This window comes from Apiospora aurea (assembly GCF_038362705.1).
Source record: "Apiospora aurea strain CBS 24483 chromosome Unknown utg000002l_segment0_segment0, whole genome shotgun sequence".
NCBI lineage: Eukaryota > Fungi > Ascomycota > Sordariomycetes > Amphisphaeriales > Apiosporaceae > Apiospora > Apiospora aurea.
Genome location: NW_027117389.1, coordinates 3,049,734 through 3,064,483, shown reverse-complemented (window position 1 = coordinate 3,064,483; position 14,750 = coordinate 3,049,734). Strand labels below are relative to the sequence as shown.

The 14,750-nt window shown below is 51.0% G+C and overlaps 6 protein-coding genes across 6 annotated transcripts; 2 read left to right on the top strand and 4 right to left on the bottom strand.

The window, feature by feature from the left end:
• Positions 1-2: 2 nt before the first annotated feature.
• On the bottom strand, positions 3-827 carry PG986_003330 (uncharacterized protein; the record flags this gene model as incomplete). The annotated part of the gene is made up of 1 exon (XM_066839552.1): positions 3-827. One exon carries the CDS (start codon positions 825-827, stop codon positions 3-5), a length of 825 nt encoding a protein of 274 aa, XP_066704616.1.
• A 1,883-nt stretch (positions 828-2,710) lies between these two features.
• On the bottom strand, positions 2,711-3,346 carry PG986_003329 (uncharacterized protein; the record flags this gene model as incomplete). Its single annotated transcript, XM_066839551.1, has 1 exon — positions 2,711-3,346. One exon carries the CDS (start codon positions 3,344-3,346, stop codon positions 2,711-2,713), a length of 636 nt encoding a protein of 211 aa, XP_066704615.1.
• Positions 3,347-4,324: 978 nt separating this feature from the next.
• Positions 4,325-6,038, bottom strand: PG986_003328 (Endothiapepsin; the record flags this gene model as incomplete). The annotated part of the gene is made up of 4 exons (XM_066839550.1): positions 4,325-4,740; positions 4,907-5,392; positions 5,455-5,855; positions 5,899-6,038. 4 exons carry the CDS (start codon positions 6,036-6,038, stop codon positions 4,325-4,327), a joined length of 1,443 nt encoding a protein of 480 aa, XP_066704614.1.
• A 2,111-nt stretch (positions 6,039-8,149) lies between these two features.
• Positions 8,150-9,268, top strand: PG986_003327 (WLM-domain-containing protein; the record flags this gene model as incomplete). The annotated part of the gene is made up of 3 exons (XM_066839549.1): positions 8,150-8,327; positions 8,395-8,767; positions 8,791-9,268. The coding sequence occupies 3 exons, from the start codon at positions 8,150-8,152 to the stop codon at positions 9,266-9,268; spliced, it is 1,029 nt and encodes a 342-aa protein (XP_066704613.1).
• Positions 9,269-9,566: 298 nt separating this feature from the next.
• On the bottom strand, positions 9,567-10,786 carry PG986_003326 (uncharacterized protein; the record flags this gene model as incomplete). The annotated part of the gene is made up of 4 exons (XM_066839548.1): positions 9,567-10,076; positions 10,136-10,467; positions 10,517-10,679; positions 10,733-10,786. The coding sequence occupies 4 exons, from the start codon at positions 10,784-10,786 to the stop codon at positions 9,567-9,569; spliced, it is 1,059 nt and encodes a 352-aa protein (XP_066704612.1).
• Positions 10,787-11,515: 729 nt separating this feature from the next.
• On the top strand, positions 11,516-13,439 carry PG986_003325 (uncharacterized protein; the record flags this gene model as incomplete). The annotated part of the gene is made up of 7 exons (XM_066839547.1): positions 11,516-11,740; positions 11,796-11,891; positions 11,943-12,006; positions 12,052-12,279; positions 12,342-12,556; positions 12,609-13,097; positions 13,164-13,439. The coding sequence occupies 7 exons, from the start codon at positions 11,516-11,518 to the stop codon at positions 13,437-13,439; spliced, it is 1,593 nt and encodes a 530-aa protein (XP_066704611.1).
• Between the last annotated feature and the right edge of the window lie 1,311 nt (positions 13,440-14,750).

The window sequence follows — 14,750 nt, the reverse complement described above, 5'->3', positions numbered from 1 at the left end:
TCTCAAGGGGTCTTGACATCTACCACTCGTTCCGATGCCGTCGCAGCAAACCGCACCGCTGCCATCACGATGTTCTTCCAAATCGCAAATTCCTCATCGTTACGCGGAGCGTAGATGAAGACGTAGGACCAGGGCAGCCCCACACGGTTCTTGATCCCAGTCAGTGGGTGACGCTCAGCCCAGCCCAACTCAATGAGGCGAGCTGCGTCGGTCAGGCTGAAGATTGCGTGCGAGCTTCCCTCACGGTGAGGATGCAGGAACTCGCCCCGGGTGCGCCGGAGCATGGGCGGGAGGCCACCGCCGCTATTGGCATCGTCGTCTGTGGCCAGCCATAGTGCATTATGCGTCCGGCCTTCTAGCGACGACGGTTCGAGACGTAGCAGCGAAGCATTGGCCGCTGCCGCCGCCGCCATAAATGCCTCCTGCTTCGCCAGCATGGCGGCCGGGGCCTGCTCCGTCACCTGGCGCTGAGGGATGACGTAGGAGGGCACATCTGGCCTCGCACCAGAACGGAGCGGCGGGAGCGGTGGAGAGCCATCCCCGTTGCCGAAGAAGGAGACGTGGCCCAGGTCGCCGTATAGCGGCTTCTGGTCCTCCATGGTATAGGGCGCAACGGCGCGGACGTCGAAGCGGGCGAAGGGGCGGGCGAGCAGGTTCATGAGCCAACCCTTCACGTTGTAGGGAACACCGCCCGGCCCCAACTCCAGCCACTCGCGGTAGCGGTGGTTGGCATGGGAGAGGAGGGACGCGATACCGAGGGAGATGACGGCCAGGCCGACGACAGTGCGGGGGTCTCGTGCGTGGGGGGAGCCGAAGCTCAAGGTCATTTTGGACGAGGATGTGACTTGACTTGCTTGGTAGAGAGCTTGAGAGAAGGCTGTGGGAGTGAAAGTCAAGCCTGTTGGTAGCCAATTACAATTTGTCGAAGAAACGGTTACTATGCTGTTTACCGCGCGTGAGATGGTTGTTGGGTGAAGCGGGTTAGGTTGCGTAATCGTATGTTGGCGGCAGTTGGAGACGTCCGTTAAAAATGTAAGCAAAGCCTAGCTTTCCTTAGCTACCCCTCCACTCCCACAAATAGAAGCCTCAAGCAATCAGCCAACACGGACCCGCGTTGCTGCTTGCCAACCACTTGGTAATAGTAAAGTACTTCAAAATATGGTCTCTTACGTGCCTTGATATTTGACGACCGAGCGGCATCCCAATGAGTCCGAGGCGCGATAGGGGTCAAGGTCGAGGTCGAGGTTTGGTCTATGAGGCATCGCTTGCTGTGAAGATGCGAGACCGTCCCATCGAATATCGGAAACTCGCACAACGTTGCCGCGAAAGAAGCCCGCATTGTCGTAGGCTTTTGGTCGAGAGGCCGACAGTGGATAGGCATAGAAAGGATCGAGCTTTCGGGTGAAAGCAGTTCAGTGCATTTGACCACGGGGTTCTGGTAGAAGGGGCTCATGTGGTTGATGGAGCGCGTTTCGTGTATTGCTGGATGGCAGTTGCCTTGCGTTGGTGGATACGGGTTGGCTAGGCACACCTTTGATGATGGTCAACATGCCGAACCCAAATAATTGACAATGCAGCACTTACATATTGATCCCTAAGCAACTAGATACTAACATCCCAGTATTCAGTGACTGGCATCTACGTAGGTATGTACTTACGAGAAGGTGCACTATGATTACGAAAGTGGGTTGGCAAGTCGTCGCTGAGTGTTGGTCTGGATTCATGCTACGGCTACTGATACTACAAGTGCAATTGCTTTCACGATATCACAAGTGAAGGCAGCAAACGAGTATGTTTTGTTTGTGTGAACAAATTATATTAAAAAAAAAGTCTCAAAAAAATAAAAAAATACAGTGACCTGCGGCTGTTCTCAAGAGGAAGCTTCTCCGGCACCAAACCTCTTGAGCCCATTTGCACCGCTACCATCAAGACATCCAACATCCGAAACCCCAGAAAACTCCAAAAATCCAGAACTCAATCCTAGCGAAATTGCAACGGTGAAGTGAAGTGGTATTTGTAGTTGTGGTTGTATAACACCTTCCTCTCGGATACATTATGTGATGTGAATCAATTATGTGAAGCCAGAGCACCTTTCACCAAAGAGGTTTTGTTTGTTTGTTGCATCTAATTCTTCGAATAATTACCGTCGGCCAATACTGACCATAATGGGTGTTCGCCCCCTCACACGTACTTGAAGAAGGATTCGGGATTGAACGGGCCCATCATGGAGCTGCAGCGTGAGACATCAGGCTCCGAAGGATGACTTGTTTGGTTTGTGATTTGTGTTTTTTTGTGTTTTTTTGTTGTTGCAATTTCCTAGAAAAGAGTTGACTGAATTTCCCGTCGCCTGACTACCCTGGGTATATTATGTGATGTGAATCGATCAAGTGAAGCCAGAGCACTTTTCACCAGAGGTAGTCGTGAGATGTAGTTGGTTTGCCTGGTTGACGAACGGGGTGGAAGTGTATGCTGTCTGGGTGTATTATGTGATGTGAATCAATTAAGTGAAGCCAGAGCACCTTTCACCAGAAGCAGCGATGTAGTTATAGTGGTAATTGTTTGTTTGAGTCCAGGACTTGGGGTGTTTGTATATGTGTGGATGTGGATGTCATATGATGATGGTGTGAATTGTAATCCATGTCCTCAGTGTGGTGGTTGTTTGAGGGACAGGAAAGTGTGTTTGTCTGTGAGCTGGTAGAGGGTTGTTGCTTCACAGGTCGTCAGAGACGTCGAGCCATTCGGCGTCTGCTGCCGAGGTAGCGGCAAGGAGTTGCAATTTCCTCAGGTACCGGGCCTCGGCCTCGGCATCGATTCGTTGCTTCTCCTGTGCATACCAGATCTCCCGTGGCACTTGGGTCTGAGGCACATGGTCTCCGTTGATGATATCGTGAGCCAGTTCAGGGTGCCAGACCACAGCCTTCTTGGGCTTTGCGTGGTCGTTGTTTCCCTTGGGCTTCTTGAGAATACCCTTGGGAGCGGCCTTGGAGTGGTTGTTTCCAGTGGACCGAAGTGAGTGTGAAGTAGAGGTGGACTTGCTGCCAGAGGGGAGAGTTGTTGAGATGTGGAGAGAGCTCAAGGACTGGGTCAGAGAATCGACGGCGTCAAGAGGTTCATCCTTGTTGGAGACGATAGTGAAGTCATCTCGGAATTCCAGATCAAAGTCGTCATCAGACTCCTCGGTTCCTTGTTGGAAGAGAGGGTTGTGGTAGTAAGATGGAAGAGCCAGACTGAACCGCTCAGTTCCTTGATGGAAGAGAGGGTTGTTTGTGGTAGATTGACCAGTCAGACTGAAGGCGAACTGCATGGCTGAAGTAGCAAAGTTGCCGTTACTAGCGAAGGCAGCCATCTTGAATATCTTGGTCAGAGAAAAATCAAGTGAATATAAGCCAATGCTTTGTATAGAAAGTAATAGTGATGCTCGAAGCAAAAGTAGAGAGTGCTTGAGTGTACGAGTGTGTAGTTTAAAGTCTGAAGACTGAGGTCTGAAGTCTGGTGTCTGAAGAGAGGACTTGTGTTTGATCTGAATGAATAAACAGAAAAGATAGAAACGAATTAATTCAGGAGAGACGGGAGGTATTTATAGTCCTGGCAGGCAGAAGTGGTAAGTCAAAGGACTTGCTGTAAGCTTTCTTCTTTACTCCCCGCGGGAAGAATTTCGGGCCTCTACCATGGTTGATGTTGAAAACCCGGGCCTCGTATTGAATTGGGTTCAGACTGCTCATGGTTTGGAGCCCGCTGCTGCCTCATTCAAAGCTGCGTGTGACAGAGACCTTTGGTTGAATCGGGGTGTTTTCCCCCGTTCGGGCCGTCCAGAGACCAGCTACACTGTTGGGTGTTTGCCCCTGATCTGGCGTGTATTATGTGACGACGACGACGACGACAAGCTACGGGTTCAATCTATATATTGAATGCGTATTAAAATACCGGCGCGTATGAGCCTTAGGGTGCTTCTATTGGCATGCGATACGAGACGAATCATTATGTGTTTCTATGTGGGAAGACCGTTGAGATAGGGGGGCGGGTCCAGTGTTTTGGGACATGGCTTTTTAACTTTCCACTCCCCTGGGTCGACGACCCGAACATACTGAGCATGTTTGGTCTCGTGAATATAAACTTTTGCATTGGCTGACAAACTGAATCGTTTTATTCACCGGTTGGTTACTGCTCTCTCCTGCAGCAGAGAGTTGAATATGGTGAAATCGTGGGGGAAAAAAAATCACATTGGGAGCGGACAAACAGAAAAATGTGAAGACGGCACATGGAATTAATCGAGTAGCAAGTTGTATTTCTATTGGCACTATTACCATACAGTTGATATATATTATTACAATGGTTTTGCAGCGAATCCAACTTGCTGGTTGGCACCATGAAACACGACAAATTGGGCTTTCAAGAAGATGTCGCCATAAATGGCATATGGAAATCCGGCGGTGACCTCTTGGATACCTCCAAAGCAGGTCGTGGCTGTCTCGAAGGAATTTCCGTCGACAGGGGCATACTTGATAAAGTCGCCAGGGATGACGGCGCGGTAGTCCCCGATGACAGCCGTGAAGCTCGGCAACGATGAGGACGTCGAGCAGGGAAACGTGTAACCGCCGGCCGTGGCGTCGTTGGTAGCCCCGGGGACTTTCGCGTAGTATGCCGAGGCGATGGTTGCAGGGACCAGCAGCAGCGTAGTACCCGTGTCAGCGATGGCGGCGTGCGGCGCGGACACGGGGGCTCCGTCCGCAATGGCGAAGCCTGAAGCATCAAATTGTCAGAAGCCGGTCGAAGCGTTGACGGGAAAGAATGCGATATCACCAGTGAATTCGCTCCGGTCGATGAACCCAAAGTTATAATTCCCGGCTGGTCCAAGATTCAGTATATTGCTCACTTCAAGACGGTCTTAATTTCAGATACACCTTACCTTCGCCTTTCTTTAGGTTGGCAGTGAACACAGGCATTGCCAAGCCGTTTAATGCACTGTCGAAAAATGTCTTCTGCTGAGACGGGCGGACCGTATTGATGCTGCTAAATGCCAGCCCGAGCAATCCATCCGTGCTGGCTCGCTGCGTGAACTGGGCCGAGACTTGTCGGGCCGACTCGACGGCTTGTTCTTTGACTGTCACCCCTCCAATCGTGACCGTGTCTGTATACACATTGCCGCTAGAACTGCTACCATCGCCATAGCTAATCGACCACGAGGCGCCCTGTACGAGTTGAGCGGTCGAGCTCCTAGAGATGTCATAGATAGCTTGGCCATTGACTTGGGACTTGGGTGTTTCTGAGGAGAATACCCACAGATCCGAAGAACCTGTGTCGAAGTCCAAGTTCAGTGTCTGCGGAGGTGTACCGATCTGGACCGAACAGAGATATTCCGAATCGAAAAGCTCTGGAAGAGCAGCAACTTCACCTGTAAAGACGGTCAGTCGTGTTCTCTCGGTAAACATGTAACGGTTTGCTTCATTCTCTCACCTTGACCACTCGTTGAGTTACTACTATCAGCGTTTCCAGCACCGTTGCCAGAACCGTTGTTGCCCAGACCCAACTCCTCTAGTAGCCTTTCTATAGCAGCCAATAGATCATCTGGGAATTCAACGCCATACTTTGAATACGCCCTCGCCATAGCCAATGGTCCTTTCCGCATGCCAGTGTACTTCTGATTTGGCTCTTGGCGGACTCGAAAGGTCATACCACCAAGAGTCGTAATTTGGAGAATATCGTCTAGCGTTAAAGGAGCGGTAGTAGTAGTAGTGGTAACCACGATATTCTGAGAAAGAACGGAAGCCGCAAGAGCAGCAAATACGATAGACTTCATCATTAATTTCGCTGGCACGGAGGCGGATAATGAGCGTGAAGGAATGAAGTATGGAGACCTAGAAACCAGTCAAATATATCGAGCCAGAATCTCCCAACTACAACAAAACGATAGATATCGAGCCGGCGAGTGAAGATGTAGAAGGAGCGGACAGTTGGTATGTCCTGTCGTCACAGAACAGGGCGCAGGAGAATAGACAAGCAAAAAGAGCCAACGCCCTCGCAGCGGAAGAGACTGCCATTGTGAATACATATATGTTCAACGACTCAGTTGAAACAACCCTCAATGCCCCGTACCCCAGTAAGGATCGCAATGGTACCGGCGGGATTGCTGTACGAGGACGTACGGCGGCGATGCGAAGCCAAGCCATCTATTGGCATAGCGTAAGCAACCTTGTAGGAAAGCTTGTTGAGCGGGTACATCCAGTACTCAGCAATAAGGCAGATCGCTTGAGGCTGAAGGACAGGGGCTGTATCTGATGGCAGATCATTAATGGGATACTGTTACACAATCCTTGTCGGCACTATGCCCTCTCGCCGTGAATCTCGAATCGCTGCTAACGAGCTAGGCTTATTCCGTGTGAATGCAGGTGTACCAGGAAGACCGTAATAAGTTGAATTCGATAAAGCCAAGACGTCCTCCACTGGTCGGGGATATCAATTGAGTGCCCGCTTCACGAATGCTCTGTTGTTGGCTGGTGTCCCTTGGAGACGAACCAAGCGTTTGGCATGCCCAATCACTCGGAAACGAGAACATCTGAAGGCAACTGGTTCTTTCTTGGTGTATGTAAGATCCGCCTGATATAGTTCAATGTACAACCGGACATCGCAGCTCGGAAACTGGTGTTCGTTGAATGCATTAGACAGAAGAGATCGAGACCTTCTTTGCTGACGGACAGCAGCATTTGAGCCGAATCCGTAATCGGTATGCTGGACGAAATCTCGGAATCGGGATTGGATGAAGCGAGTGTCAGATAAGTAACGGGTTGTTGCCTACCTAACCAAGCAGAGCTTGACAGCTCCAGCTTAAGCTATTCGCCAATCGTATCGTGAATTGGCAAAAGGGGACATAAGCTCGGAAGCATCGTGAACCGCGGCTTCCCGGTTACCGGTGCATTGTACAAAATGGCATGACTAGTAACTTCAAGAATTTAAAGACAGTAGGTGAAATCTGATCGATGAAACTGAAGCATTTGATACAATTTGGTATGAAGTAGGTGGCTGCGACAGGTGGCCTGCGACACTTGATCCGCGAATTTGGCGACACGGCTTCATGGACAAGTTTATTGGTGTCGCAGCGATGGTCGGTGAGTCAATGCCGTAGGGGCCCCCTGTTGATACCTAGGACCTAGCGTTCCTTTCGTCCAGCTCAGGCGTGCGGGTGTTGGTGGCCAGGTTCACATTGGTAGAAATGAAAGAAGGCATAAGAGCGTGCTGTTCTTGGCCGAGAACACCGGCCGCAGCGAACTTCGCAACTCTGATATCAATTGCTAAGCCCGCAGTGCTCGGAGGTAAGAGATTGCGAAGCAATTGATGTTTATGACGTCGAGGATGGTGCAGGGGGTTTGGACTGCACTGTACATACATACTTACTAGAACAGGGTTCAACACAGCACTGAGTAATGGTGGGGGCGGGCTACTTATCTGGTCAGTCATCGGTGCAAGGGTCCTCAAGCAACAACCTCGTAGATACCATACATCTTTATAGGGTAATCATTTGCAATCATTGATCGTAGTATACTAATAATGTTTATACCCATTGGAGAGGGAGTATATCAACGATATTAAAGCTATATCTCTGGGCTTTGCAGGCCGTATGCTCCCATTAAACTACATGTACTCATTGGGAACATGTAGGTCTTATAGGCACTAAGAATTCCAGCCTTCCCACCGTACTCCAGGCCTACAGTGGTCTACTACTGCCTTAGACGCTGCCTAATGGGTACATACTTACCTAACCAACCAGCCTTGGTTAAATGTCTTGAACTTCAGTGGCCCAAAAATGGTTTCAACTGCGCTAAGCTGTCTGTGTGCCTTTGCCTCGCAACCTCGCCATCCAATTCAATCATATGCAGGCGTCAACAGCCTCAATAACCAGGCTTCTTGCAACCTCGAAGCCTGAGTAATTGTGCATCTTTCTCACTGGACAAAGAACCTGCGCAATAATGTGATGATCTGGTACTTCTGGACCCGTCTGACTTGAACCTTCTTCACTTCTCCGGGTGGGATTTAATTTCCTGTTCAGTTACCACCGACAGCACCACTTTCCCTCCAACTTCTTCCTGTTTTAGGCACCAGCACACGCATCCACGCGCAAGCGACAGCAGTTTATCTCGGCTATTAGTCAGTCACCATGCCAGAAGTCGATCCGCTCATCTTATCCTTCTCGCATATTGCGAAACTTCCTCGAGCGAACGAGGCGCTCCTATCACTCAAGAAGATTGCATCTCTCGTCAAACCTATCATGAGGAATCGCCGCTGGAAAGTCAAAACCCTTGCAGAGTTCTATCCGAACCAGCAGAACTTATTAGGTTCGCAGATGCATACCAAGACGTATTAGCAATGGCGACTGGGAAAGTGCTAAGATGGCTGATATAGGTCTGAATGAGGGCCGCGGATATAAAATATGCCTAAGGCTACGGTACCCGGGCGATCAAAACCAGTTCCTTCCTTTCGAGCAAGTCCTTGATACGATGCTTCACGAGCTTGCCCACAATGCTCATGGGCCACATGACGGCAAGTTTCATGCACTGTGGGATCAGCTACGCGATGAGCACGAGTCGCTTGCTATGAAGGGATACACCGGAGAGGGTTTCCTCTCGGATGGCCAACGGCTGGGGGAAGGAATATGCCCATGCAAGAAGCGCGTCGTATGGCTCGCGCCGCCGCCGAAAACCGTCGCGCCTTATCTTCGGGTTCGGGTCGGCGGCTGGGAGGGCGAGCTGTCGGACCAGGAGAAGATATTCGTCGGGTTATTGCTGACGCGGCTGAAAGGCGAACCAAAACTCTCAAAGGATGTGCTAGTGAAACCCTGAAGGATGAAGAGGTCCGCGAGATTGCAGCGACGGCCACCAATACCGGCTTCCGTACTCAAGCAGAGGAAGATGCAGCAAACGACGCCGCCATAGCCCAAGCCTTGTGGGAGTTGGTTCAAGAAGATGAAAAAGCCAAATATGGTGCTTCCCATGTGCCGCCGTCCGCTGAAAACCCCACTGGAAACGGTGGAGGTACGCTACTATCTGATGGCAACAAGCAGGCAACTGCTCAGCAACCAAGGATTCAGGCTCGGCCAGCAATCCACTCTTACTTCGTCCCGGAACCAATTTCTTGGGCTTGTGAAGTCTGTACCCTGGAAAACCCCCTGAACTACCTGTGCTGCGACGCATGTGGAACAGAAAGACCGGACAAGGTAGCTCGCGGTCTTGCTGAACGCGCAAGCAAGCGACAGCGGACAGTTATTGACCTGACCTGACCAACTCTTGTTTCAAGCACGCGATGCCACATCAGGGCAGGAAGAATTGGCTTCAACGACGTCGACCACTTATGGATGCTGTTACGATTTAATGAGCTGACGATTGATATGCAACTTGGTTTGATTTCTTTTGGCAAAGCTAGCGCAGCCTATTGTACGATATAACTTGATTAACATATATAACCGTCAAGTCAGGCCTTCTTCAACGTTTGTCTCGGAACACAAATCGGAATATACGCAGAGGTATGTTGTATATCCAACTATGAGAAGTCACGACTCTGTAATCTGGTCAGGTCTTTCAGGCGGCCAAGGCTTCTCTGCGGCTCTTGCTGCCAAGATCCAGATACGGGGCTTCGCCCAATGAGCAAACACGGTCACCAGCTCTTGCTGCGTCATAGTCATAGGTTGCGCAATGGAAGGTTGATCTGTTATCCCATATGGCGCAGTCGTTTTGATTCCATTTGAACCTCACCTGGGCATCGTGGTTTTGCGTCACGAGGTTGAATAGGTAATTGAGCAGTATGTCGGACTCGTCCTTGGAGACGCCGTTGATCCTCTTGGTGAAGCCTTTGTTGACGTATACTGACTTCCAGCCAGTTACTGGGTTTGTACGGACCACCGGGTGCTGAGTGCGCAACTCTCCACCCTGGTTCAATGGCGAACCGCGGACTCCCTTTCGAAGGGGGTTACCGAGTCGTTCGGCTTCATCGTTGAAGAAGGTCGCGTCGTGCGTTGCTGTGAGGCCTTCGAGGAATTTCTTCATGGGAGCGGAAAGACGGTCGTAGATTTCATAGCCGGAAGCCCACATCTAGTAAGTAAAGGTCAACTATGTGATGAAAGTCTATACTTGTTGGTGGATCTACTAACCGTGTCACCTCCAGTCTTCGGAAGAGTGTGTATTTTGAGCATAGCATAGTCTGAGGGCACCTTTTCAAACGTAATGTCCGAATGCCAGCCGGCGCTGGCGAAACGACTCACATCACTGAGCTGGTGTGTCAAACCGCCGCCCTTCTTCTGCTTCTCGCTGGAGATGACACTGATCTGGTCTCCTAGCTCGCTACCCTCCTCAGTCAGAGGGTGAACATGGAGACCAGACGATTCAGGGCATCCAGCCAGAGTCGACAGACGAACGATGAAATCCTTCATCTCAATTGGATTCACATCTTGGTTTCTTAGGAAGATGACGCCCCGCTGAGAAACTTTGTGGTATTAGCTTGAGGCTCTGCGAAACCTGGTAGGCCGGCTTACTGGTTGCGGCGAGGTCTTTCATGTGCTGGTCGTCCCATCTTAGCAGATCACGAATCTGCAGGCCATAGAACTCTCGGCCAATCACAGGTGTGAGATCGTTTTGCTCAAACTCATCCAGAGTCCCCGAGTAGACAAGCGGATTTTGCATACGGGTTCGAGACCCCTTGCAATTTTCATTAGCCTTGCGCTCGGAGTGGTTGCCGGCCAAATGCTTACAGGGTGGCCTCCGAAGATGTTGTAATCGACGGGGTCGGTGCTGATGGAAGGCATGGCTGGGTGTTGATAACGGTGCTTCTTTGGTATGGGTTCAGATGATGAAATCGTATCCCTGATCTTGCAACACGGGACGGGCTCAAGTTTCAACGAGGCGTTCCGCTTTGGGCTAGTTACTCGTCTACTTCTCTATGTTTGGCGAGAGCAAGCAAGGAGCCATGCTCCCCTATTTAACTCTTTGCGCCTGAGCTGCATCGAACGATATCGTGCTCCATGATGTCGTGATCACTGCTTCCGGCATAGTCCATGCCTCCGAGGATTTCTCCGCGGACGGTACCCCGCAATCTCGGGGTAGACCCATCGCTTTATACCCAATTACGCTAGCGAGCCATGGCAATATCCTATTCGGGATGCCATATCATTTGCGCAAAGAGCAGTAAGACATGGTCTGTATGTCCAAGAGACTTGACAGGTCTCTATTCGCCAGTGGGACAAGTCGTTAGTCCTTGCCTCTCGGAGCTGAATGTGTGATTCCTTGGGTGAACGTCATGGCCACCCCCTGCCTATATCCAACATCCAACGCGTTCTTCCTCCTGCCGCGGCACGCAACCCACATGAGGCCTAGACCCCCGCGGAAAATGGTGTATAACTTGGAAGCTTCCCTGGGGTTGACGAACCTCGGTGTTCGATTGCTGTCTCGGAGGCGTTCGTATTGCCGTATTAATCAAGCGCCTTGACTCGGATATCGTGTAACGAACCGTCACATTCCCTCCTCCCCCAAGCATCATGGGAAGCGACGATATCGAGAGCCGGCCAAAGGTCGACGCCGAGTCGATTCCATCCAAACCACATGTTGAAGCGGGTCGGGAAAACCTTCATCATGCCATCCAGCCCCATCAGAGTTACGAAGGCAACCACCAATGGGATCCGTTTGTGACTTGGACACCCGAGGAGGAACAAAAGGTTCTGCGAAAAACCGACCTCATGCTCCTCTCGTGGCTCTGTGTCATGGTCAGGCCCCCGACCCCGCCTATACCTCGTACGATCTGTGCTGACGCTTGTCCAGTTCTTCGGTCTTCAACTCGATCGTGGCAATCTGTCAAACGCGTTGGCGGATACGTTCCTGGCTGACTTGAAACTCACGAGTGATGATTACAACAATGTCGGTCTTGTGCTGGTATCCCAATCTTGCAAGTGTACTCACGTCTACTAGGGTACCACAATCCAGTTGGTCTGCTTCATGGCTGCCGAGTTCCCAGTCCAGTTCCTCACAAAACGTAAGTTCGGCCATGCCAATTGAGAGCCCGGGCTAATATAAACAGGGTATGGGTTCAAATATGTTCTTCCCACGATGATGATTCTCTGGGGGACCGTCTCTTGGTCGCAAGCCTTCATCACCAACAAGGCATCCTTTTATGTCACGCGTGCCTTCATCGGCATGTGTGAAGGTGGCTTCATCCCGGGTGCCATCTTGATGGCAACGTACTTCTACACGAGTCGGGAGCTCTCTGTTCGCCTTGCTGCCTTTTGGTCCACTCTGAATGTTGCTCGTAAGTACTGTTCACACGGTTCCCGTCTGGTTCCATGATAGGCCACTAACACAGTGGGATAGGGGTGATCTCTGCGCTGCTCTCTGCCGGTATTCTCGAGATGCGAGGGGTGGCAGGGCGCCCAGGATGGTTCTGGCTATTCCTACTCGAGGGCCTCCTGACCGTGCTGATTGGTGCCGTGTCGCTTCTCTTCCTCCCAAGCTCACCGACAGCTACCAAGTCTATCCTCTTCCCACGGCCTTGGTATAGCGAGCGAGAGGAAGTCATCATGATCAACGTGAGTGTGCTATTTCTAATATAGCCAACCGCTTATATACTAATGTTCACAGCGTATTCTGCGCGATGATCCCGCCAAGGGTCTTACAGCTCTCCGAGAGCCTGCCACATTCCAGGACATCAAGGATGCTTGGTCTGACAAGTCGGTCTGGGGCCTGTACTTCCTCGGGCTCATCGCGTACATCCCGGCAACGCCCGTCCAAGCATACCTCACCTTGACTCTTAAGAACTTCGGCTTCTCGACCTTCGCCTCGAACATGTTGACCGCCCCTTCGGCCGGCATCCAGATCATCACGATGCTGGCGCTCGCATACAGCAGCGAGTACTTCAACGAGCGTGCCCTTCACTGTTTATTCGGAGAGTTCTGGCCAGTCCCCCTCTTCACCGCCCTCCTCACGATCCCCGACGGCGGCAGGGACTGGGAGCGCTTCACGTTGATCACTCTGGTGTCGGGCTATCCATACTTCCACCCCATCGTTTCGTCCTGGCTATCCGAGAATACCTTTGACGTGAAGAAGCGCGCCATCACAGCCGCAACATATGTAAGCTCGATATCGTCTTTCCAAAACACCACTGAGACAAATGCTAAGATGTTGCCTCCTATTTAGAACGTCATTGTGCAAATCGGCTCCTTGATTGGCAGCCAGATATACAGGAGCTACGATAAGCCTTACTACAAGACGGGAAATAAAGTCTTGTTCTCCATCTGCGCGTTGTCGCTGGTGACATTCCTCGCCCAGAGACAGTACCTTGTCTATCTCAATAAGAAGAAGGAGAAAGTCTGGAGCGCCATGTCTTCGGAGGAGAGAGCCGCGTACCAAGCTGACCAGGAGGCACGCGAAAAAGAAGGAAATAAGCGGTTGGGCTTCAGATTTCAGTACTGAAGATTGCGGCCGTCGATTAATCACTTACACACTCGTGTTGTCGTGGCCTAGCCATCAAGTTGCTCAAGGCCGCCTAGCGACAGACGCGCCTGCTAATGCATATAGAAATTCGGCCACGAATTTTACACAACATGCATTGGCTCATGCAACAGAGTGTTTTATCTCTTCTCTAAATTGTTCGTGAATGCGCTATCGTGAAGTGCGGCTTCGTCTTTGATCAAAGCTTTCTGGACAACAACGTTGAGTGCCCACTTGGTCGGCCGGTAGATGCGGTGGAGATGGTTGATCGTTCTTTGTTGTGGGCTAGCCAACAACAAAGGAAAGTGCGCTCAGGCGTTCGTTCGGTGTGTTGACCTGAAAGACAGTATGAAGGAGTTGAATGGTTTGGGCCGTCTCTTGTCAATAAAGTCATTGTTGTCTGTCGCTCATCACTTTCGAAAAGCTGTTGCCGGCCAGTATATGCTTGGACACATAACTCCAGTCTCGCGGTAATAGCATCCTCCCATTGCATTATCGACTTACTTGACTACGCACGCACACATTCGGCTCGTATTTTTACCTTTTTATGGTTTATATTTCAGTTCTATTCCACGCGGAATCCAACATGGTCAGGACAATATCAAGAGGTTGCCTTTGTCGGGCCCTCATTATTCTTCTTGTCGCGGCAGTCTCATGTTCCGGTGCACCGCTGCCGGATACTTCTAAGTCAGAGGGAATAACTACGGCGTCGACAACGTCACATCGACATGATACGAGAGAGGACCAATCGTCGTCGATTGCCTGGCCGCCTCAAGGCCGCAGTTTGGCGTTCTGGATGGCGCTTCTCGCTACGGCCCCGGCCTTGCTGCTGTTGTTATCAAGCTGGACCCTCTGGTGGGTTACCAGCGGGCGGAAGAAGTAGGATGTCTGGTTTTGATATGATACGATACGCATGGCCAAGGACGGGCCGAAACCACCAAAGCCGACGCTAAAATTGAACTCCAAGGGGGTCCCGTGTTCATGAGCAAACCGACCGACGCGAATGACCTTCTCGGCGGAGTTCGCACTCAGACAGACTACACTTTCAAGGGGGAAAATGTGATGAGCGAAGGAAAGAAGACTACTAAAGACATTGGCTTGAGGAGGACCAAAAATTGCGAAAGGGAGATGGTTTGGTCAATCCGGAGAGTTGCGCGTCGCTCAACTACGCAAAAGCCAAGATACGGGTCGAGTTGGGAACGTCGAGAGATCCGATATCCTCGCAATGCCCTTAACGGTTCGCTGTGAATGGGTTGATGCAAGCGACAAATCAGTCTTACACAACTTGGAAAG